We start from the raw sequence: 27,027 nt of genomic DNA, 5'->3' as shown, positions 1-27,027 counted from the left end.
TGAAATGTTCGAGTTAGTGGGTTCCGAGATCTCGTTCGTCACCGTCAATGTCATTATCTGCCGTTAAATAGAAAAACAAATAAGAACTTTTTGGTTTAATTTTATTGTAACAACACAACAACACAAATGGATAAAAGCGTAACATATAATACAAATTTTAATTTAATTAACATGGGATATCTAGAGATTCTCTCTTGTCAAATACTCCGTAATATGGAAAGGTCAAATGTGACAAAAGTCATAAGTCACAAGTCCAAAGTCAATTATAAGTTTGTTTAAAATTGAAAAGTATTAATGTATCTAATACAGTATACAGTATAGAGAAATATTCAAATGAAATTAAATTTTAAGTTGAGATTCAAGGAAGGAACCAACCAGAGTGCGACACGTGGCGCGATAATCACATATGATTGGAAAAAGAAAAAAAAATTCAAAAATTTTTTTTTTTTAAATTTTTTTAAACTTTTTTTCGAATTTTTTTTAATCACATGTGATTGAATTGACATGCAGTAAATCACATGTGATTCTGCATGCCAATCACATGTGATTGTAAACCCAATCACATGTGATTCTGCATGTCAAATCCAATCACATGTGATTAAAAAATTTTTATTTAGTAAAATGACGAATTTCAGTAAATTTGTGCTAAAATCTTTAAAGACTAAGTTTTTGATCAAAACTTGATCAAATCACCGAATTAAAGTATGAGATTTTGAAGATATGATCACGAAACGCTAACAAACTTAATCAAATCACTAAATTAAAGTCTATTTCATGTTGAAATTTTTTTTTGAAAAAAAAAATTGAATTTTTTTTCCAATCACATGTGATTGAATTTGACATGCAGAATCACATGTGATTGTGTTTTACAATCACATGTGATTGGGTTTAATAATCACATGTGATTGAATTTGACATGCAAAATTAAAAAAAAAAATTAAAAAAATCGAAAAAAAAATTTTTAAATTTTTTTTAAAAAAATTTTTTGAATTCTTTTTAGTCACATGTGATTGTCGTGCCACATGTCGTACTCTGATTGGTTCGTTAGATTTGAAGCAAATTATTGGATTCAAGAGATTACAACTCATACAGTATAATCTTTAAAGTATAAATTACCAAAATACATATACAAATTTAAACTTTAAGTAGTAGATTTGTTAAAAGTTAAACTTTTTTAAGATCGATTATGATACTTCTAATCAATCAACATGACATTTGATGATGAATTATATATCATCAAAATTTTTATATTAAGTAACTTATATTTAAAGTAAGATTCTTGGTTGATGGCATCTGGTGTTAGTGGGAATTATAGTGGATTTAGGTCAATTATTCCAACCTCCCACCACCATTCAAAAACCATTCAACCCCAATTCAAGATTTTTTCAAAGCTTCCATTTTTCCACTGTTTTGTTTCAATTCAATCCAAACCCACTTCATGATTCCCATTTTTACATCAATCCCACCAATCTTTTTTCCAATTAAATCATGGGGTTTCACAAATCTTTACCAAATCTTCATTTCATACACACAATCTTTGTTCTTGTTCTTCACTCTGTTCCTGCAGTTTTCACACAAGCAACAAGCACCAGCAGACTCAATCAAAATCAACTTCTTACAGATGGTCAAACTCTTGTTTCCCCACAACAACTTTTTGAATTTGGTTTCTTTAGTCCCGGAAATTCAAATTTTAGATATGTTGGAATTTGGTATTTCGGTATTGAAAACAGAGCAGTAGCATGGGTAGCTAATAGAGATAATCCACTTTCTACAGATTCCGGAAATTTCGGTATTGGAACCAATGGAAATTTAGTTGTTTCAGATAGAAATGGTGTTGTTTACTGGTCAAGTAATATTACTTCTATTGCAAGTAATCAGAATTTAACAGTAATGCTTATGGACACTGGAAATTTAGCTCTTTCAAATGTTGAAAACATTGGTGATGATTCAAATGCTATTTGGAGAAGCTGTGATCATCCAACAGATACATATTTACCGAATTTACGAGTTTATTTGAATCTAACGGACGGGATTAGTCGAAAATTTGTATCTTGGAAGAGTTCGAATGATCCATCGAAAGGAAACTATTCAATGGGGATTGATCCACGTGGTTCGCCTCAAATCGTAGTTTGGGATGATCGCGATAATCGACGGATATGGAGAACGGGTCACTGGAACTATCAGATATTTGTTGGGTTACCACAAATGAGATCTTTATTGTTATTCGGGTTTCGATTAATTACTGTTAACAGTAAAATTTTGTACTTCATTTTCAATATTCAAGATAGTTCTGTTTTGATGAGGTTTTTGATTCAATGGAATGGAGTTGTGCAGCAGTTGACTTGGGACGGTCAAACGGGTCGTTGGAATGTGTCGTTATCGCAACCTTCGATTGGTTGTGAAGAGTATAACAAGTGTGGGGATTTTGGTGTTTGTCGAACAAGAAATGGGCCGAATTTGTGTAGTTGTATGGACGGGTTTGACCCGAATTTTGTTGATCAATGGAATAGAAGGAATTGGTCTGGTGGGTGCGTTAGGAGGACTAATTTGGAGTGTTATTCGAATGGTTCAACGAGCGATGGATTTGTGAGATTAATGGACGTTAAATTGCCTGATTTTGCTGATGGATTGGATGGAACTAGGACTGATTGTGAAAATGGATGTTTGAGTAATTGTTCTTGTAACGCGTATGCATATGTAACGGGCGTTGGGTGTTTAATTTGGGGTGGGAATTTGGTTGATGTTGAGCAATTCGAACAAGGAAGCGAAACGCTTTTTATTCGTCTCGCAAGTTCTGATCTTGGTTGGTTTTTATGTTACTATGAAACATTTTTTGGTGATTTATGGTTTGTAATGTTTTGAATTATACTAATTTGAGTGTTGTTTTGTTTCAGAGAGTACGAAAAAATCTTCGAAGACTGTAGTTATTGCATTATCAGCAACTGGCGCGGTTCTTCTCGCTGCAATCGCTCTTTTTCTATGGCTGTATCGCAACAAACTTAAAGGTAAATTCATTTGATATATAAACTTTGTTGTCTATAATATAGGCAATGTTGTAAAAGTCGTCTGACGCATCAGTTTGTAGACTAGCCCATCCCGACTCGCTCAAAAAGCCAAAAAAAAGTCGGTCAAAACGCTAAAAAGTTTGGTCAAAGTCGGTCAATATCAGGTTGAGTCAGCCGAGTCGGGTCTAAGACGGTCAAAGTCGGATAAAGATATAGTATAATTTTAACATTACATTTTGTGTCATATACCTATGTTAGAAATGTTTTCTGTTTGATATATATATGTGTGATATATATGTTTAATTTTTTATTACTAAAAGTCAACGTTGGTCAACTACCGGTTCGTCATGACCAACAGAGTGTCGATATCCATGTGGAAGAACGAAGAAAAAACCAACTTCGGCTGTTGAGGCTTCAAATGGCCAAAATAATTTGGTGGAAGCATCAGAACATGAACATGAAAAAGAATGTGACGGGCCCCCATTGCCTATATTCAGTTCGAGTGCTTTAGAACTTGCTACAGACGGTTTTGCAAACAAGAACAAGCTCGGTCAAGGCGGTTTTGGAGCTGTTCACAAGGTTTGTTCTTCAGATTAACTGAATTTTTGAAATTTATTAATAATGTAGGAAGTGTATGGACTTCTATATTGGAACTGATTAGTGATTAAGTTTGTTATTATCAGTTTGACAAACATGTTAAGCTTGTAATTATTATGACTAGTGCCTTAAGGGGATGTTTGGTTAGGTTATTTAGATTGGTTTATCAGCTTATCATGTTGTCAATACACAATAATTCAAAGAGAGATAAATGTCACTAAAGAGTTTTAGTTTATAAGCTTATTTAATTTCGATTAACCTGCTTATAATAAGCAGTGTTGCAAAACTCGGAATAACTCGGCGAGTACTCGTTTTTTGCAAGTACTCGGTCAAACTCGGTCAAAATCTATTTAACACAGCCAAACTCGGGATTACCTGGACAATCTGTCAAAACTCGGGATTACTCGGAAAATCAGTTAAATTGGTCAAAAATCGGTCAAAGTCAAACATGTTCAACATCCGAGTACTCCTTGAGTTGCCGAGTACTCCCTCAAAAGTCCCCGACCCAGTACTCTTCGGGTAACGATTTTTGCAACCTTGCATATGTTATTTTTACGTTAACGTTTCAGCTATTTAGATGCAGCTCTCCTTGTTTCAACAAAACAGTTCTTTTCGTTCTTTTATTACATTAGCCACTTACGTAGTCATAAATTGTATTGTAATCTTCGGTTTCATGGCCGCTTTCATTTCGAAAATGGATTGGTTTTAATAGTTTTCGTTATTTTTGCAACAAAAAAAAAGTTTGTAGGACTATTTCTACTTCAAGTAGTAGAAGCATCCAAACACTATTCATACAGCCTGATTTGTTACTTGATTTGACTTTTTACGTAGTTGATTTGACTTTTGATTTGATTTATTATTTGATTTGAATTTTTAGGGAATGCTGCCTGGAGGGCAAGAGATCGCTGTAAAACGTCTGTCGAAATCATCGGGGCAGGGCTTAGTGGAATTTAGGAACGAAATGATCGTGATTGCGAAATTGCAGCATCGAAATTTAGTTAGATTATTGGGATATTGCATTGAAGGGGAAGAAAGAATGCTTGTTTATGAATATATGCCTAATAAAAGCCTTGATACGTTTCTTTTTGGTATATTTCTTTCGTAAAACTTAGTATAAACTTTTTTGTTGAAAAATTTTGATTGGAATGTTTTTTGTGTATGTTACAAAAGATGCAAAGAGGAAACAGGAATTGGATTGGAAGACACGATTTATGATTATCGAAGGAATCGCAAGAGGTTTACTTTATCTTCATCGAGATTCAAGGCTTCGAATCATTCATCGTGATTTGAAAGTTAGTAATATTTTGCTTGATGGAGAGATGAACCCGAAAATTTCAGATTTTGGAATGGCTAGAATATTTGGAGGGAACCAAAATGAAGCGAATACGAATCGAGTTGTAGGAACATAGTATGTATTTTGGTATTATTGATGGTTTTTATGGTTTGTATGAGAGGTGGTAAAATGGGCGGGTCGGGTAATCGAAGCAGGTAATTTTTGGTAGCGTTTTGGGTTATGGGTTGGTTAGACCCGAAACACTTTGGTCCTAAATTTTCAGTTCTTTCTTAATAGTTTGTATGTCAAGTAAGATCAATAAATAAAGTTACAAATAGAACTTTTATATGTAAATTTTGGTGTAGGTCAGTTTGACCCAAAACACTTCTAATCCATAATTTTCAAGTTTTATTAAATAGCTAGCATTTAAATATTATTTAGGTTATATTTTTATGACAGTAATCTAATTTTTGAAATATAAAGATTTATGTGCCACCTATGGCTTCTATAATTTTTAGATGATTGAACCATAATTGAGTTTGATCGATTCTTGCAGCGGTTATATGTCTCCTGAGTATGCAATGGAAGGTCTGTTTTCAGTTAAATCTGATGTTTATAGCTTTGGAGTTTTGCTGCTCGAAATCATCAGTGGCCAACGAAATAATAGTTTCCGAAATGCTGATTCTACGAATCTTATTCGACATGTAAGTTCACCTTTTTCATCATTTTTACGTCTGTGGATTTCAAGGTGGGTATGTCAAACGGGTAATATGGACTAATTTAAGGACAAAGACTAAGGGGCGTTGGATTTGTGTCTTCAAAATAGATTATATGTTTCAGATAATTAGAATCAAATAATTAGTTGTAACAAACATCTTGTAAACGAATGGTATTTGAATTTATTTATGTTGTTTGATATTTATTACAATAATAAGATAATCATTATTTTGAGTGTTTGGTAAAATGACTATAGACACCAATTTAATGAAATATAGTTAACACGTAAAAGATTTATGTCGTTTCACTTGTATTCACGGGTAATTAGGTAATTTCGTGAGTTAGAACAAAATTGAGTTTTAATATTAAGTATTGTCAAACATTAAAAAGGTAACCTTGTACCGGGTAGTGTACAGGTAAAATCTTCTACCTTTCAAACATTAATTATTAGAATATATTATAATGTAAATATGGTCCAGCCCGATTGTATGTATGGGCTCGGTTCATTAGGGTTTTAGCATTAGAGGTTCACCATTTGTACTCTATAAATATTGTATCAATAATACTCAATAACCTACGGGTTTCATTCAATAACATGGTATCAGGCCTTACGGTCCTATCTTTTCTTTTTTTCTTTGTCGCCGCCACCGAAAATCGGTCTGCCGCCGCCACCAATAATTGGTCTACCGCCGCCACCGAATAACGGTCTGCCACCGCTATCTTTCTTACTCTCCTTTTCTTATCGTGTTCCCCGTCCACGATTTTTTCTTCTCATCTAATTTTCTAATATTTTACGTGTCTTTGTTTTGTCATAAGCTTCTTCAATATTCTTTCCCTTCCTCTAAACTTTCTCCACTTGAATGGTTCTGATGATCTAGCATTTTTATATATTTTCAATATCTTCTCTCATCATCATATCATTCGATCTCTTTTCTTAGCATATTAAAAAAAAAAAAAAAACAGTATATCTCCTCTTGATCGCATCCCATCTCTACTTCTTTTAATTTTATTTCCTTTCAAAAAAAAAAAGTAAAAAAATAATAATAATAATAATGAGTCATCAATATTTGGTATCCCTTCCATGGAAACTCCAATTTTAATATCCTTTTGGTTAATTTTCAAAAAAAAAAAAAAAAAAAAAATCCTAAATATCTCGTCCATATTTATTTTCTATCTTTGCATTCTATATTATTTTTCTTTCCATAAACAAAAAATCTGTAATATCTTCCATATATTTGTTTTCAATTCTTTCCATATTTTAATTTTATTCCTTCCTAATATAATTTCCAAACTTTTCATTCCTATTTTCTCGATTAATTTCTCCAATCTCAACTTTCCAAATTTCCTCTTTTGATTCTCCATCTCTTAAAAAAAAAAAAAAAAAAACTCAACTACATTCACGTATTCTTAAGCCTTAGCTATCTTTTACTCCATATTATCGTTTCCGATAAAAAAAAACACAATAATTTGTGCCGTCGCATGCTCCCAACCGGCAAATTTATGCAAACATCTATTCCTTTTCTCATTCTTATCTAAATCTTTCTTTTCTCTTTTGATCTAGATATTCAAAAATTCTCTCTATATACTAATTCCTTTCACCCTCTAATTTCTTATTTTCTAAATCTTTACCAAAATAAAAAGCTCTATCTTATTCCGTAATTGTTTCTTACTTGTTACTCTATTAAAAAAAAAAAAAAAGATTTTTATTTCCATATACTATATTTCTTTCTTCAATTCTCTATATCTTCGACAAATATAACTCTATATTCTTTCTTGTTTCTTTCTCAGCTATACGAAAAAAAAATAGAAAAAAAAAAAAAAAAAACAACACGATTCTCAAGCCAAGAAGTCAAGAATACAAGCTCCAACATGAAGGCTCTGTATTTATGGTTTTACTATGTTTGTTTATATCATTATATCATGTATTTTTTATTTAAGTTTCAGTTTGCGCGTATGTATTTTACTCCTGCTTCAACTGCGGGGGAGTATTAGAATATATTAGAATGTAAACATGGTCCAGCCCGATTGTATGTATGGGCTCGGTCCATTAGGGTTTTAGCATTAGAGGTTCACCATTTGTACTCTATAAATATTGTATCAATAATACTCAATAACCTACAGGTTTCAAATAATATATTTTTCGCGTTTTCCAATCGTAATAATCAAAAAATTGATATTAAAACGCAATGTCAGACACCTCTAAATGCATCAATTCGTTTGAAATTTTAATTGTTACATGACCCACACGACCCGCCCATTTTGCAACCGTTTGGCAAAGTTGAAATTTGTGAAATTTACAGGCATGGAAGCTATGGAAGGAAGGCAAAGCCGAAGAACTCATAGATGTGTCGATTATAGAATCGTGTAACAAAATTGAAGCACTTCAATGCATACATGTTGCAATGTTATGTGTACAATCATCAGCAGTTCAAAGACCAACAATGTCATCAGTTTTGTTCATGTTAGAAGGCGAAAACACGAGCCTACCTCAACCAAGTGAACTCGATACCACGTCGTTAAGTTCAGTAGAAATGGATTTGATTATGGAAGGTCGAGAAATAAACGTATCGTCGAATGATGTTACAATTTCGGAAGTTTTTGGAAGGTAATGAATAGTTGAGTACTGATAGATAGTGAAACTAAAACTTAGTGTGGATAAATTTTGTGTAGTTACATAATGAACCGATATGAGAAACTACACTTATGATGTTTTTCCGGTTTGTTTTTTTTATAAGGCCGTAAGCGAAGGTGCAATGGGAGGAATCGAACCAGTGAACTCATTCGAATGATTAGTTGTTGTATATATTTCAGATATGTAATTATATTCTTTTGTAAATTGATCAGGAAATTTTAAACATTTGGTTTGAGTGAAGTAGTTTTGTTGTGAAAAGAAATATATTTCGGTTAATAATGTGCATATATTTGCTCTGATGTATGTTAGATGTGAACATTATAGAAGAAGACTAAACTACAGATTACTTGTATATTTGCTCCGTTAGATATGATGTAGTTTTAATCTTCCGACCAGTTTATACCTATAATCGTTATTACTGCTAATATAATATAAAAAAATAATACTAAACTACGTCAATTTTGATTGATTTGACCGAATTTAACCGAATTTTCGACTTTTGACCGGTATTGGCCCGACTTTTGTAATGACCCGGACTTTTTCATGATTATATATTATATGAGATTAATATTTACATGAATAAATGTTTCCAACATGTTAAGCAATCAAATTTGTTAAGACTTAAATATTTGAAACGGATTTTACATAAACGTTTGACCACCCAGTTTGTCCGACAATTCACGAACGTTATAACTTGTAAATGACATGATAATACATATATGGACATATATATATGTGTAACATGATATTATGATAATTAAGTATATCATTAAGTGTATTAACAATGTGTTGGAAATATGTTCTCGGGTTGGCTACGGTGCGACCGTGGTTTGACCGTGGTACATATATTCCGAAGATATGCCCATGACATTAAATAATAAAAGTTCATTTATCCTATTCGGTCACACACAAAGGCCAATCGTAAATTGTTTGATATACCTTCTAATCAGAAATTAATTTATTAATCATTAATTAATGGTTTAATAAATTAAGTAAGTTTTTTTTATGTGTTTACATATACTTACAAATCTAAATATGTAGAGATTTGATTAGATTTTACAAATCATATTTTATATAAGATATAATATTTGATTTGATTTATAAAATATGATTTGATTTTGTAAATCTTATTTTATATAAAGATTTGATTTTGCAAATCTTTCCAAATCTTCATTTATTATATTTGTACTATATGTATTATTGTATCAATTATGTAATATATAATACCAAGTCTTGGTATTGGAAATATATACAAAAGATACAAAACACACATACAAAATGCTATTTTCTTTCTCATTTTTCAAGTAACCAAAATACTTGAAATCTATAATTGGGTTCCGTTTTTGGTGGAAATAAGGAAGAAGAAAAGATCCGTTAAGTAGAAGGTATAGATCGAAACAAGGTTGGAACTTTGGGTGTCTACTGTTTAGAGGAACTCTTCTTTTAGTTTTCAAATTCGATCTTCAAAAGGCTACAAAGGTTGTATTCTAATCTTCTCTTGTTCGGTTTCGTTAATTTATTTTGTTTGCTAAAGTTTTGTACAATGATCCGTGGATGAGTATAATTTTGTAAAGTTTTAAAAATGCTTCCGCTCGCTTTGAATTTGTATCATACTCCAACAGTGGTATCCGAGCCATCTTGTACAAGTTTTAGCAAACTTTTCTTATGATATTTAGTTTTGATGGATACGTTGTGCATGATTCTTGGAGATGATCATGCATAACAAACATGCAAAACAAGTATCATGATTTATGTTTTATGTTTCCTAAATACTAATTTGAATCTTGGATTTTGGCAAAATGTAAAATGGGTTAAACTCATTTTTTCCATTTAAGAATTTTTTTTTTTCCAGCTTGGACAGTCCGTCTTTGATGGACTGTTTCGGGGCTTTAAACTCAATATTATTGTATGAGACCAATTGCATTTGAAAGCTAACTGAAATAACTTAAATTTGAAAAAAAAATTCATCGAAAACGGACTAGAAATGAGTAAGATATGACCATCTGAAGTTGCATGTATGAATCTGTCAAAATCCGAAAATTTGATAAGGTAACTTGAATGTTGACTAAAAGTGATTCAAAGTTTAGGAAAATAAAGTACATAAATTATATTCATGTTTTACATGAAATGAGAAAATTAAAATTGTTAATTTTAGACTTTATGCTTTGTTAAAGTGGATAAATCTCCAACATGTTTTAATTCACTTAATATGTTTGTTTGGATGGTTTTGGCATGAAAACCATACTTACAAAATATGAAGTGGGTTTACATACATAAGTTATGTAAACAAGGATTGATATTTGTTATGTGCCATTAAGTGTTGTTTAAATCAATCTTTATCGAAACATGCTTCATAAAATGGATGTTTGGCACTCCATTTGTAATGTATATGATTGTTGTATGAAATCGGTAGTATTTGCCTCTATAAGACCCTTGTGTGAATGTTTGGTTGTGTGATTTAATTTATTATTTATTCGGGATGAATGTAATAATTTATTAAACGACTTGCATGTCGTATTTCTTATTTATTCGGGATGAATGTAATAATTATTAAACGACTTGCATGTCGTATTTCTTTTTCATATTGTATTTGTAGTAGTATAGAAAATAGAATAGTTATTTTGTAAAATAATGCAACCAAGATTGGAATCACGAAGATGATGTTCACAAGGCGGCCCGTCCGAGCATTTAATGGAGATGGCGGTTTTAGTGGGAGCCAATTCTCACACAAGGTTATGTCCCTAGTTGACCAAGTTTTTCCGTGTGTTGGCTCACCGGAAAAACGCATAGGACTCGAGGCATACTACCGATAATTACGTGTCATGATTATTATTGTGTTCTTATTTGTCTATGCCATGCTAGCTAGAAAATTAGTATAGAAACAAAAGACAATAATCACTTAAAATGGTTTGGTTAAAATTAGTTTAACAAACGCAACACGCAATACATAATTAGCAAATGTTTTGAAATGGAATAAACTACTTTTGCTAAAAGAAAACAAAACCCCGTTTTAAATGTAAACTTTACGCTACCCATGAGTTGTGCACACATCCGAACCTTCTACCTGTTAGAGTTCGCGACACGCGAGAGTCTTGGGCCGGACTTTAATTGGGTGTTGGGAAGGGTGAGGTGAATTTTGCGATACCCGAGAGTCTTGGGCCGGATTTCACGTGTAACTGTCACGGACGGTTTACAATCTGAAATTGTGGTTCGTTGCAAACCCGCCATGAGGAAGGATTAGCGTAGAATGGATTAAACATGCCAAGTGAAATAATTGATTATCACTAAATCCCGCAGAACCTAAGAATTTCATAATGGATGAAATTGGTAATATAGTTACCTACCTAAATAGCTTATGATTGGCGATCCACGGTAAACCCGTCGTTACCATAAGTGAAATATGGATCTTAGCCTTGTTAATTATAATTGTTTGAATATTGAACACACTTGGGTAATTATCTTAACAAGGATTAAACATATCAAACTAACTAATACAACTTACTTTAAAAATATGATAGATGTCTGCAACAAACACAAATCCTACTCCGTCATCAATCACTAATTTCTGCCTTAAAGGGCTCCTCGAAAAGGACAAGCTTATGGGCTTGAACTACATGGACTGGCTTCGCAACCTAAGAATTGCTCTTAGGATGGAAGGAAAGATCAGGGCGATTGAGGAACCCTTACCGGCAGAACTCGGATCGAGAGCTACTCAAGCGGCTAGGGACGAGTTTGAAAAATGGCGTTTCAAGTCTAATGAGGTAGCATGCTTGATGTTGACGACCATGTCTCTAGAGCTCCAAAAGGGCATGGAGAGCTTAGGGTCGTACGACATGCTTAACCAACTAAAGGACATGTTCCAACAACAAGCAAAGAAAGAAAGGTTTGACACCGTGAAAGCTCTCGTATCTTGTAAAATGGCAACGGGAAGTAGCGTTAGTGTCCATGTACTACAAATGAAAGGGTACATAGACCGGCTGGAGCGCCTTGCTTTTTCCATAAGTCAAGAGCTTGCAACAGATTTTATCCTAAACTCGCTGACTAGTGCATATGAAGGATTCATTATGAACTATAATATGAACAATATGGAGAAAACAATCATGGAGCTCCATGGCATGTTGAAAACCGCTGAGGCTAAAATGGCCAAAGCTAAACCCGCAACTACCGTCCTAGCCATTCGTGAAAGTGGGATCAAGAAGAAGAAAAACAAAGCAAAGGGCAAGAACAAGGGCAAGGGTAAGGTTGGCACGTCTAACTTCAAACCTAAACCTAAGGGCATTGCTAACTCTTCTACTTCAAAGATCCCGCAAACCAAGTCTTCTGAAGAAGCAATATGCTTCCATTGTGGGGATAAAGGACATTGGAGGCTCAATTGTACTAAGTACTTGAAGGAACTTAATGAACTACGGGCTAATGGTGTCGCTTTACCTTCAGGTTTGTTCATGATTGAACTAAACAATACTACTATTTCTAATTCCTGGGTATTGGACACAGGATGTGGTAGTCACATTTGTACAAATGTGCAGGGACTCACAAGAAGTAGGAAGCTGAAGACCGGAGAGCTCAATCTAATCATGGGGAATAAGAACGTTGCCTCTGTTAACATGATTAGAGAATACAAGCTTTCTTTTGATTCTGGTCTATGTATTGTTTTATCTAATGTTTGCTACAGTGCCAAAATGGCAAGAAATATTATATCTTTTGATGCTTTATTTAATGATGGTTTTGATTTTAGTTTTGATAATGGATCAATACTTGTTCACAAAAATGGGATGTTTTATTTCAAGGCTAGTCCTTGTAAAGGCATCTTAGAAACTACAACAATGCTAAATGATAGTTCAATCTATAATGTTGATTCATCCAAAGATGTTTTGGATAAAACATATCTATGGCATTGTCGTTTAGGCCACATAAACAAGAAACGCATAGCCAAACTCCATTCAGATGGAATTCTAGAATCATTTGATATAATATCGTATGATGAATGCGAATCTTGCTTATCAGAAAAATGACAAAGACACCTTTCACAGGAAACTGTGAACGGGCTAAGGATCTGCTGGGGTTGGTACACACTGATGTGTGCGGTCCGTTTAGATCGCCTACTAGACACAATGAACGATACTTCGTTACATTTACTTATGACTTCAGTAGATATGGTTACGTTTATTTAATTAAACAAAAGTCTGAAACTTTGGGAGTGTTCAAGGCATACCAAAAAGAAGTAGAAAATCAACTGAACAAAAGAATTAAGATTCTCCGATCTGATAGAGGTGGTGAATATCTTAATGATGAATTTCATGATCATCTACGGGGTTGTGGGATAATCTCACAATTAGCTCCTCCTATAACACCACAACATAATGGTGTGGCTGAAAGGAGGAATTGAACATTACTTGATATGGTTCGATCCATAATGAGCCGCACAAAGCTTCCAATCAGTTTTTGGGGTTATGCCCTACAAACTGCCGCAAGGATCCTTAACCTCATCCCAACTAAGAAAGTTTCTAAAACACCTTATGAGATATGGCATGGTAAAAATGTGTCTCTCTCATATCTAAGAATCTGGGGTTGTGAGGCTTACGTTCATCATGAAGCTCAAGATAAACTTGAACCCAGATCTGAAAAGTGTTTATTTGTTGGTTACCCGACTGATTCTTTTAGATATTTGTTTTACAACCCTACTGAGAATAAAGTCTTTATGTCTCGAAGGGGAGTCTTCCTTGAAAAGGATTTCATATCAAAAGGAACCCGTGGGAGCAACCGACATGGAAACCGATATTGGAACCGATTCTCCTCAAGAGGTCGACGAGCCTGCAGCTGAAAGAGAAACTGGCCTACAGCCACCACCCATACGTAGATCTGATAGAGTGCGTCGAACACCAAAGAAATATAATTTACACATATTTGAGGGTGATGACGAAAATATAAATTCTGATGAACCTATTACCTATCAAGAAGCAATGACAGGCCCCGAGTCTGTCAAATGGAAGGAGGCTATGGATAACGAGATCCAATACATGCATGATAATCAAGTTTGGACCTTGATTAATCATATACCAGGTACTAAAACCATTGGGTGTAAGTGGGTCTTCAAGAAGAAGACGGATATGGATGGAAATGTACACACATTCAAAGCCAGACTGGTGGCTAAGGGTTACACGCAACAATATGGTGTAGACTATGATGAAACTTTTTCACCAGTAGCTATGTTGAAATCTATTAGAATACTTCTTGCCATAGCTGCATTTTATGACTATGAGATATGGCAAATGGATGTAAAAACAGCTTTCCTTAATGGTAAGCTAACAGAGGATGTGTTTATGACATAACCTGAGGGTTATGTACATCCTAAGTATCCTAATAGTGTGTGCAAGCTTCAAAAGTCCATTTATGGACTTAAACAAGCTTCTCGTAGCTGGAATCTTTACTTTAATGAGAAGATCAAAGAATTTGGTTTTATTATAGGCGAAGATGAGCCATGTGTCTATGTTAGGTCTAGTGGGAGTGTTGTAGTCTTCCTTGTACTATATGTCGATGACATATTACTCATGGGAAACGATATCCCGACATTGAAAGATGTCAAAGCTTGGCTAGGGAAATGTTTCTCCATGAAAGACATAGGAGATGCATCATATATTTTGGGAATAAAGATCTATCGAGATAGGTCAAGGAGATTAATTGGGCTAAACCAAAGTGCATATATAGATAAGATACTGAAGAAATTCGGTATGCATAACTCCAAGAAAGGGTGCATTCCTATGAACCCTGAAATGATATTGAGCAAGTCTCAATGTCCTAATTTTGACTTCGAGTCAGCTACCATGAGTCGGACTCCATATGCTTCAGCTATTGGATCGATCATGTATGCGATGATATGCACTAGGCCTGACGTGTCGTATGCACTAAGCGTGACTAGTCGTTATCAGGCTAATCCTGGTGAAGCTCATTGGATAGCAGTCAAGAACATTCTAAAGTATCTTAGGAGGACTAAAGAGATGTTCTTGGTCTATGGTGGGAATGACGAGCTGAGCATCAAAGGATACTCTGACGCTAGTTTCCAATCAGATAGAGATGATTGCTCTTCACAATCAGGATTTGTATTTATGTTCAACAGTGGAGCCGTCACGTGGAGAAGTGGTAAGCAAAGTACTATTGCTGATTCTACGACAGAAGCTGAGTATATAGCGGTAAATGAAGCTGCTAAAGAGGCCATGTGGATAAAGAAATTCATCGGGGATCTGGGTGTGGTTCCTACAATCCATGATCCTATTGAGATTTTCTGCGACAATGTGAGTGCGGTTGTCTTGGCTCAAGAACCGTGGTCACAAAAGCGCACACGGCACATACTCAGAAAGTACCATTACATTCGTCAACTTGTAGCAGAAAATGACATATTATTAAGTAGAGTAGACACGACTAAGAACTTGGCTGATCCTTTCACCAAGCCTTTTCCACAGACTAAGCATGATGCTCATAGCATGTCTATTGTCATTCGTGTCATTGATGATAAAGTTTCATTGTATTTTTTATGTTAAGTTTGAAACTTTAAACATTGGGTAATAATATATGTTGCAATTGATCTGATGATTAATATATTGAGATTATATTATACGCAAAATGCGATCATTTCATTGTATATTGCCATGTTTCATTTTGCATGTTTTAACTTCCAATGAATATTATTTCATAAACTTCCACAGTCGGTCATTCTCTAAGGAAGAGAGAATTGAATTAAGGCTGCTATGAAGTGTAGTAATATAGGCTTATATGAAACTACATTCATGAGGAACTTGATAGTTGATTCAAGGTTCTGGAATGACCACACTTAGACATTACTTCATGGTTTTTAAGTCAAAAGGTAAGCTCTAAGATGGCAACATCATTTATCCTAGAGTGAATATGTATGAGAAATCCTGACACAAACTATGTTATACTTTGACCTGTTTCTAACGCTGTGCGTAAATACCGGTCATAAGGGAGCAGATTGGTTATATCATGGAATGTGGTGGATGTCTATACAGTTGAAGCAATTTGTTCCTTCTTCTTTAAGCAAGTTTAAGCGATATCTCTGGGCCCCTCGTTGATTTGTGCTGAATTAAATGCATGGCCATGCTACGACTAAATTAATGCAATTGCAGTCTATTTGATCACCACAAATCTCCATCGGGAAACATAATCTTGAACGATGATGATTGACACTTAACCATGTCACACATTCATATAACTATCTTGAACAAAAGGATGATTGATATAAATCAAAATATAGGAGTGTAACGTAGCAGACTAGTTGTTACACATGGTGTGTCTTTTAAGACAGGCCAATATTATTAATGTCAGTGCAAGTGGGAGTCTGTTGGAAATATGTTCTTGGGTTTGCTACGGTTCGATCGTGGTTTGACCGTGGTACATATATTCCGAAGATATGCCCATGACATTAAATAATAAAAGTCCATTTATCTTATTCGGTCACACACAAAGGCTAATCGTAAATTGTTTGATATACCTTCTAATCGGAAATTAATTTATTAATCATTAGTTAATGGTTTAATAAATTAAGTAAGTTTTTTTTTTTGTGTTTACATATACTTACAAATCTAAATATGTAGAGATTTGATTAGATTTTGCAAATCATATTTTATATAAGATATAAGATTTGATTTGATTTATAAAATATGATTTGATTTTGTAAATCTTATTTTATATAAAGATTTGATTTTGCAAATCTTTCCAAATCTTCATTTATTATATTTTTACTATATGTATTATTGTATCAATTATGTAATATATAATACCAAGTCTTGGTATTGGAAATATATACAAAAGATACAAAACACACATACAAAATGCTATTTTCTTTCTCATTTTTCAAGTAACCAAAATACTTGAAATCTATAATTGGGTTCCGTTTTTGGTGAAAATAAGGAAGAAGAAAAGATCCGTTAAGTAGAAGGTATAGATCAAAACAAGGTTGGAACTTTGGGTGTCTACCGTTTAGAGGAACTCTTCTTTGAGTTTTCAAATTCGATCTTCAAAAGGCTACAAAGGTTGTATTCTAATCTTCTCTTGTTCGGTTTCGTTAGTTTATTTTGTTTGCTAAAGTTTTGTACAATGATCCGTGGATGAGTATGATTTTGTAAAGTTTAAAAAATGCTTCCGCTCGCTTTGAATTTGTATCATACTCCAACACAATGAACTATATACATAAAACTAGACTACTAACTTAAGGGTTTCGAAACAATATATACATGTATCGATTAACGACGAAATAATGACTTAATTAAAATGTATACGTATGTATTATATTAAGATGTATTAATACACATTTGAAAGACTAAATGACATATATCAAAATACTTATACTTAACAAAGATAACTATAATTGTATTCCCATTCGTTTTCATCAAGAATTCTACTCGTATTCGTTCGTTATTTGTACCCGTATAATACACAGCTTCTAGATGTATTTTCTATTGGTATATACCAATAAAAATCTGCTCCTTAGTAGCCCTAAATGATTAAGGAATATGTGAAACCAACCATTTGTCAACTAGCATCAATTATTTAGCAAGAAAAACAAATTTAAGAATCTTTTCTTTCTTTATAACAAGTAAAAACGTTTTCATGCATGCACACCATTTTTCCATTCCATTTTCTCATACTTACACTTCAAATTCTCTTTCAAAATACTCATAACTTCAAACTTGATCATCCCTAAGCATTTTTCCCATCTTTTAGCTTTAATTACAAGCTTTATTCATCATAAAAACAACCATTCAAGAACACTTCAAGAAATCTTTCAAGTTTGCAAGATTACTTCCAAGCTTTTAAATCCATTCCAAGTAATAATCCAAGATCAAGAAACCTTTGTTAATTACAGTAGGTTTTCATTCTAAATTAAAGGTAAGAATCATATTCAAGCTTTGGTTCAATTTCTATAAACATAAATATCTTAAAACAAGTAGTAATATTCTTGAACGTTGTTTCATTCCATGATTCTATTTCTAAGTTTCCAAGTTTTAAAGAACATCTTCAAGCTCAAGATTATATCCTTATTTTTCCAGAAACCATATCCATTTGATTTGAGATAGTAACCTTGTTCATAATCTTGTTCGATTCATATATATATAACTATCTTTTCGGAGTAAATAACTTATAATCACTAAAACAAGTTTAGTTAATTCTAAATTTGTTTGCAAACAAAGTTAATCCTTCTAAATTGACTTTTAAAAACAACCTCACACATGTATTATAACTATATGATATGCTAACTTAAGTATTTAAAACTTGAAAACACAATGAACACTGTAAAATTGAACATACGCCGCCGTAGTGAAACCCGGGGCTGTTTTGGGTTGGATATTTAAAAACTATCTTAAGCTTTGAATTTAAAGTTTGTTTTCTGGGAAAATGTTATTTCATATGAACATGATAAAATATCCAAAAATCATGGTTAAACTCAAAGTAAAAGTATGTTTTTCAAAATGGTTATCAAGATGTCGTTCTTTCGACAGAAATGACCACCTCTTTAAAAGATGATTTGTAATCTGTAATTCTGACTATAAACCACCAATTTTTCTATTTATTTATAGAAAATATAGTTCATTACAAAACCATAGCAATTTGATTCACTCAAAACCGATTTTTAACGAAGAAGTTATGGGCAAAACAATATTGGTTAAAAATGGCTAAAATGACTACGGGATTATTTTGATAAAATCTATACTAACCATATCCTAGCTAACTTTCTTGTATTATACATGTATTTAAACATGTCATGAGTATTTCTTTGTAATAAACTAGTCTTGGTTAAGTCCGAGATAATATAATATAATCTTGATTAGTTAAGACAATAGTTACACAATATGTCGGATAAATCGAAAGACACTATGTACACAATACGTCTAGATTAATTCTAAGACAATAGCTGTACCTTTGGTCATGATTGAGTCTTATACAATACGTGTACAATACATCTTGATTATTTCAGGGTGATATATTGAACTATATATGTACTACTAACATTGGACTACTAACGGTGGACTACTAACGTTGGACTGCTAACTTAACAACTTAAATCGTTAACACGTAAATAAAAATATGATGTGAATGTATTTCTATCATACTTTGATATATATGTATATATTTGTTATAGGTTCGTGAATCGATCCTAGCCAAGTTTGATTTTCGACGAATTGAAAATCTGTGAAAGTGAGTTATAGTCCCATTTTTTACTATATAATATTTTGAGATGAGAATATACATGCAGTTTTACAAATGTTTTACAAAATAGGCACAAGTAATGAAACTCCATTCTATGATGGATTTGTTATACCGGATATCCCTATTTTTCCTTTGCTTGGTAACTTAATAATTAGTGTACGCACTAATTAGCGCGAATCCTAAAGATAGATCTATGGGCACTAACAACCCCCATTCTGGAAAATGGAATACTTTAGTACTTCGAGTTATTAGTATACAGAGTGCGGCCTGTATACTGGGGGATATTACTTTGACGTCTTGTTAATGTTGGTTACCAGGCAATTAATCATATGAATGATTTTTACAGACGGAATTCCTGTATGTTTATAAAATGAAATCTTGTGGCCTATTATTATGATTTATGGTATAGGTTAAACCTATGACTCACCAAATTTTTTGTTGACATTTTAAGCATGTTTATTCTCAGGTGATTATTAAAAGACTTCCGCTGTTGCATGCTAAATAATGACATGATTTGGAGTCAGCATGCTTGTATGATATTGTTTAAAAACTGCATTCGAAAACATCTTTTATTGTAACATACTATTAACCAGTATGTAATGGTCGTGTGTAAACCTTGTAGTTTTAGATTATCATTGATTAATAATCTATATTATGTCAATTAAACCTTTATCATATAAATAAAGGTTATGGTTTGTTTTAAAAACGAATGCAGTCTTTGAAAAACGTCTTATATAGAGGTCAAAACCTCGCAATGAAACCGATTATCATGAAACGTTTATAATCGATATGAACGGGGCATTTCAACTTTCACCGTGTTTGACCTGACTTTTGACAGTTGACAGACTTATTAGACGTCGAGACTGAGTCGAGATGAACTATTCACCAAAATGCAGCAAGGCCGTCGCAACGGCTGCAACAGACGTCATTTTGCAACCATGCTTTTTTCACATCGTTATGAATTGTTTAGTGATGAAACAAGTAGTAACGATGAGAGGCTTGTGTGTGAACATGAAATTAAATTGGAAAAATCTCTCTGCAGATAAGATCCGGCATTAATAGTCGGATGACTCAGAGATATTACTCATTATATATTTTTTTGGTGAAAAAATGATAACATGTAACGGATCGGAAGATCAATAACATTACAAATGAGTCCTCGGCTTCCAACCTAGGCTAAAATCATCAATATAAATCCAACACCAAAGCAAACTGTTCCACCAACAGGGTGGAAAATATGCACTTTGCTAATGGTCGAAAAATGTCTAACAACGTCAAACAACAGAAAACCTTAAAACACACAAGTTCAAAATAATAAGACAAAATAAATGACCAAGCTAAACAATGGAGACGATAGGTAAAAACGCCAGTCGCTGCCATATCAGTATTTAATGACCCGTCCTAATCCATCTGGACGAATACATTACATTTGGTTACATCGCGAGGTACTTGACCTCTATATGATACATTTTACAAACTTACATTCGTTTTTAAAAGACTAACTTTCTTTACATCGAAAGTTGACGGCATGCATACCATTTCATAATATATCCTACTATAATTGACTTAATAATAATCTTGATGAACTCAATGACTCGAATGCAACGTCTTTTGAAATATGCCATGAATGACTCCAAGTAATATCTCTAAAATGAGCAAATGCACAGCGAAAGATTTCTTTCATACCTGAGAATAAACATGCTTTAAAGTGTCAACCAAAAGGTTGGTGAGTTCATTAATTTATCATAAACAATAATTTTCAATAATATAATAGATCACAAGATTTTTATTTTATAAATATAATTCCCATAGCAGAATCCTCTCGTCTGCATATAGGTAAAATCATTCATATGGTGAACACCTGGTAACCGACATTAACAAGATGCATATAGAATATTCCCAAAATAGAATCCTCTCGTCTGTATAATAATAAGTCGAAGTACTAAAGCATCCGTACCTCGGATGGAGTTTGTTAGGCCCATAGATCTATCTTTAGGATTCGCGCCAATTAGGGGTACTGTTCCCTAATTCTTAGTTTACCAAGCTAAAGGGGCATATTCGATTAGATAATCCAACCATAGAATGTAGTTTCAATTACTTGTGTCTATTTTGTAAAACATTTATAAAAGCAGCGCATGTATTCTCAGTCCCAAAAATATATATTGCAAAAGCATTTAAAAATGGAGCAAATGAAACTCACCCTACGATATTTTGTAGTAAAAATATGCATACGACGGAACTGAACAATGCAGGGTTGGCCTCGAATTCACGAACCTATATTAGTTATATATTTATTAACACACATAATTGAAATCGAACAAATTTATGTATTATTCTTAGTGATATAATTTATTATATTTAATAATTTATAGGTTTCCTTAATAATTTAGTTAGATATATTTCCTTTATTTACTTTAGATAGATAATTATTATTTATTATAAAAATACTAATATAGTTATGTTATATGTATTAAATCTATTTTGATGTAATTAATATTTATTTGTTATAATATTAATAATAGGAATAATATTAATAATAACGATACTTATAATAATAATAATAATGATAATACTAATAATAATGTTAATATTGATAAAAATGATATTATTAATAAAATATATAAATTTTTAATAATGATAGTAATAATAGTAATAATAATAATAATAATAATAACAATAATAATAATAATAATAATAATAATAATAATAATAATAATAATATAAATGTTAACTTTAAAAAATATGATAATTTTAATAAAGATAATAACTTTACTAAAAAAATGTTAAGTTTTAACAAAAATATAGTTTTAATAAAAATGATAACTTTGACAATTGTAGTTATAATGATAATTTTAATAGAAACGATAATAATAATAATAATAATAATAATAATAATAATAATAATAATAATAATAATAATAATAATAATAATAATAATAATAATTCTAATAATAATGATAATTTTTGTAAAAGTGATAATGATAATAATTCTTAATAATAACAATACTTATTAATGATAATCCTATTAATAATAGTAATGGTTTTATTGACAATAATACACATGTTAATCATAATAATAATAATAATAATAATAATAATAATAATAATAATAATAATAATAATAATAATAATAATAATATTTATAAAAGTGATAGTAATCCTAATATTAATGATAATAATAATCATGTTATTAGTATTAGGGATAATAACAATTATTCATAATAATAATAATAATGATAATAATAATAATAATAATAATAATAATAATAATAATAATAATAATAATAATAATAATAATAATAATAATAATAATGATAATAATAATATTAATAATAATGATAATAAATAGAAAACTACCTCAAAGAATAAGTTGTAGTGACCCGAACTTTTCCATATTTATATATATTAAATGAATTGATATTTACATGATTAAGTGTTTCCAACATGTTAAGCAATCAAACTTGTTAAGACTTGATTAATTGAAATAGGTTTCATATAGACAATTGACCACCCAAGTTGACCGGTGATTTACGAACGTTAAAACTTGTAAAAACTATATGATGACATATATATGGATATATATATATATATATGTATATATATATATATATATATATATATATATATATATATATATATATATATGTATATATGTATATATATATGTATATATATATGTATATATATGTATATATATGTATATATATATATATGTATATATATATATATATATATATATATATATATATATATATATATATATATATATATATATATATATAGTAAACATTATAAATGATAAGTAAACATATCATTAAGTATATTAACAATGAACAACATATGTAAAAACAAGACTACTAACTTAAGGGTTTCGAAACGAGACATATATGTAACGATTATCGTTGTAACGACATTTAACTGTATATATATCATACTAAGATATAATAATATATCATAATATAATGATAATGTAACAATTTAACATCTCTTTAGATATAATAAATAATGGGTTAACAACATTTAACAAGATCGTTAACCTAAAGGTTTCAAAACAACACTTACATGTAACGACTAACGATGACTTAACGACTCAGTTAAAATGTATATACATGTAGTGTTTTAATATGTATTCTTACACTTTTGAAAGACTTCAATACACTTATCAAAGTACTTCTACTTAACAAAAATTCTTACAATTACATCCTCATTCATTTTCATCAACAATTCTACTCATATACACTCGTATTTGTACTCGTACAATACACAGCTTCTAAATGTATTTACTATTGGTATATACACTCCAATGATCAGCTCTTAGCAGCCCATGTGAGTCATCTAACCATGTGGGAACCATCATTTAACATCTAGCATTAAATATCTCACAAAATAACAAACTAATGGAGCCTATATGGATGCTTAAGATTCACGTGAATGGAGGAGTACGCAAACACATTCATTTTCAATTTTTATTGAATCAAATTACTCTCTCTCAAGTGTTCTTACATTGTTCTAAGTGTTCTTCATCATCTTCAACAAAATCTAGCTCAATCTAGTTCATAAATCCATACATAAACCAAGATAAAAAACAACTACTCAAGAACACACCAACAACACTTCCAAGTTTGCTAGCTTGCTTTCAATCTTGCAAATCCATTTCAAGTGATCATCCAAACTCAAGAAATCTTTCTTATTTACAGTAAGATATCTCTCTAATACAAGGTAGTACTCATATTCAAACTTTGATTCAATTTCTATAACTATAACAATCTTATTTCGAGTGAAAATCTTACTTGAACTTGTTTTCATGTCATGATTTTGCTTCAAGAACTTTCAAGCCATCCAAGGATCCTTTGAAGCTAGAAATATTTTTCTCATTTCCAATAGGTTTATCCACAAAACCTGAGGTAGTAATGATGTTCATAACATCATTCGATTCATATATATAAAACTACCTTATTCGAAGGTTTAAGCCTGTAATCACTAGAACATAGTTTAGTTAATTCTAAACTTGTTCGCAAACAAAAGTTAATCCTTCTAACTTAACTTTTAAAATCAACTAAACACATGTTCTATATCTTTATGATATGCTAACTTAATGATTTAAAATCGGAAAACACGAAAAATACCGTAAAACCGGATATACGACGTCGTAGTAACACCGCGGGCTGTTTTGGGTTAGTTAATTAAAAACTATGATAAACTTTGATTTAAAAGTTGTTCTTCTTGAAAATGATTTTTCTTATGAACATGAAACTATATCCAAAAATCACGGTTAAACTCAAAGTGGAAGTATGTTTTCCAAAATGGTCATCTAGACGTCGTTCTTTCGACTGAAATGACTACCTTTACAAAAACAACTTGTAACCTATATTTCCGACTATAAACTTATACTTTTTCTGTTTAGATGCATAAATTTAAGTTCAATATGAAACCATAGCAACTTGAATTACTCAAAACGTATTTAAAACGAAGAAGTTATGGGTAAAACAAGATTGGATAATTTTTCTTGTTGTAGCTACGTGAAAATTGGTAATAAATCTATATTAATCATATCCTAGCTAACTTATATTGTATTATACATGTATTCTAATATATTATGTAATCTTGGGATACCATAGACACGAATACAATGTTTTGACATATCATATCGACCCATCTTTATATATATTTCGGAACAACTATAGACACTCTATATGCAGTAATGTTGGAGTTAGCTATGCAGGGTTGAGGTTGATTCCAAAATATTATAAATAATTTGAGTTGTGATCTAGCCTGAGGCTTGTATACACGAGGTCGTGGATTGATTCGAGATATTATATATTGCTTTATTTTATGTACATCTAACTGTGGACAACTATTTGTAGGTTACTAACGAGGACAGCTGACTTAATAAACTTAAACAACAAAACGTATTAAAAATGTTGTAAATATATTTTGAACATACTTTGATATATATGTATATATTTGTTATAGGTTGGTGAATCGACCAGTGGCCAAGTCTTACTTCCCGACGAAGTAAAAATCTGTGAAAGTGAGTTATAGTCCCACTTTTAAAATCTAATATTTTGGGATGAGAATACATGCAGTTTTATAAATGTTTTACAAAATAGACACAAGTAAATGAAACTACATTCTATGGCTGGATTATTAAATCGAATATGCCCCTTTTTAGTCTGGTAATCTAAGAATTAGGGAACAGACACCCTAATTGACGCGAATCCTAAAGATAGATCTATTGGGCCCAACGAGCCCCATCCAAAGTACCGGATGCTTTAGTACTTCGAATTCATCATGTCCGAAGAGAGTCCCGGAATGATAGGGGATATTCTATATGCATCTTGTTAAGGTCGGTTACCAGGTGTTCACCATATGAATGATTTTCATCTCTATGTATGGGATGTATATTGAAATATGAAATCTTGTGGTCTATTATTACGATTTGATAAATATATAGGTTAAACCTATAACTCACCAACATTTTTGTTGACGTTTAAAGCATGTTTATTCTCAGGTGATTATTAAGAGCTTTTGCTGTTGCATTCTAAAATATGGACAAGATTTAGTGTCAGCATGCTTGTATAATATTGTTTAAAACTGCATTCGAGAATTACTTTGTTGTAACATATTAATATTGTAAACCAATATGTATTGGTAGTGTGTAAGTATGATATTTTAGATTATCATTTCTGGATAATCTAGGTGATGACTTTTTAACCTTGTCGATAAAATAAAGGTTATGGTTTGTTTTAAAAACGAATGCAGTCTTTGAAAAACGTCTCATATAGAGGTCAAAACCTCGTAACGAAATCAATTAATATGGAACGTTTATAATCAATATGAATGGGACATTTCAGTTGGTATCCGAGCATTGGTCTTAGAGAACCAGAATTTTTGCATTAGTGTGTCTTACCGAGTTTGTTAGAATGCATTAGTGAGTCTGGACTTCGACCGTGTTTTTCTTCAAAAACGATTGCTTAACATTTTTTTGATGGAAACTATATATTATTAACATGTAAATATTATGTGATATATTAATCTCTTATCATGTTTGATATTGTGTGATAGATGTCTACCTCTAGTACAAATCTCATCAACTCACCTAATAATAATGAAGAATCGAATATACTTTGGGAAGATTCACAAATTCATGAAGAATAACCGGAAGAGGTGGAACCGGAAGAGGAGGAACCGGAAGAAGAGGAACCGGAAGAGGAGGAACCGGAAGAGGAAGAACCGGAAGAAGAAGAGGTTCTGGAGGAAGAAATATTGATACATACAGTAAATCAATTAAATAAAAGAAAATCCTCAACCAACGGACCAAAGTCAAAAATGGTCAATGGTGTTTCCGCCAAGGAAGCAAAATATTGGGAAGATTACCAATTTTCCGATGAATCGGATCCCGATGAGGATTCCGATGATGTTATAGAAATTACCTCGACCCAATTTAATAAAGCAAAAGAAAATAATAAGGGAAAAGGTATAAAAATAGAGAAGCCTGATTCTAACCCCGATGAACTTTATATGTATCGACAACGTCCGTATTTCCTAAAATGTAACAATAACCCGGGAACCTCTAAACCACC

General features: G+C 31.8%; 1 protein-coding gene across 1 annotated transcript; it reads left to right on the top strand.

Annotated features, from left to right (window-relative positions):
• Positions 1-1,385: 1,385 nt before the first annotated feature.
• LOC139877409 (G-type lectin S-receptor-like serine/threonine-protein kinase B120) lies at positions 1,386-8,500 on the top strand. The gene is made up of 8 exons (XM_071864827.1): positions 1,386-2,803; positions 2,895-3,005; positions 3,364-3,584; positions 4,480-4,690; positions 4,773-5,010; positions 5,432-5,579; positions 7,893-8,197; positions 8,328-8,500. Exons 1-8 carry the CDS (start codon positions 1,489-1,491, stop codon positions 8,332-8,334), a joined length of 2,556 nt encoding a protein of 851 aa, XP_071720928.1. The 5' UTR covers positions 1,386-1,488; the 3' UTR covers positions 8,335-8,500.
• Positions 8,501-27,027: the final 18,527 nt, after the last annotated feature.

The sequence above is a fragment of the Rutidosis leptorrhynchoides genome, chromosome 11 (assembly GCF_046630445.1).
Source record: "Rutidosis leptorrhynchoides isolate AG116_Rl617_1_P2 chromosome 11, CSIRO_AGI_Rlap_v1, whole genome shotgun sequence".
Lineage (NCBI taxonomy): Eukaryota > Viridiplantae > Streptophyta > Magnoliopsida > Asterales > Asteraceae > Rutidosis > Rutidosis leptorrhynchoides.
This window is presented reverse-complemented; position numbering and strand designations above follow the sequence as displayed.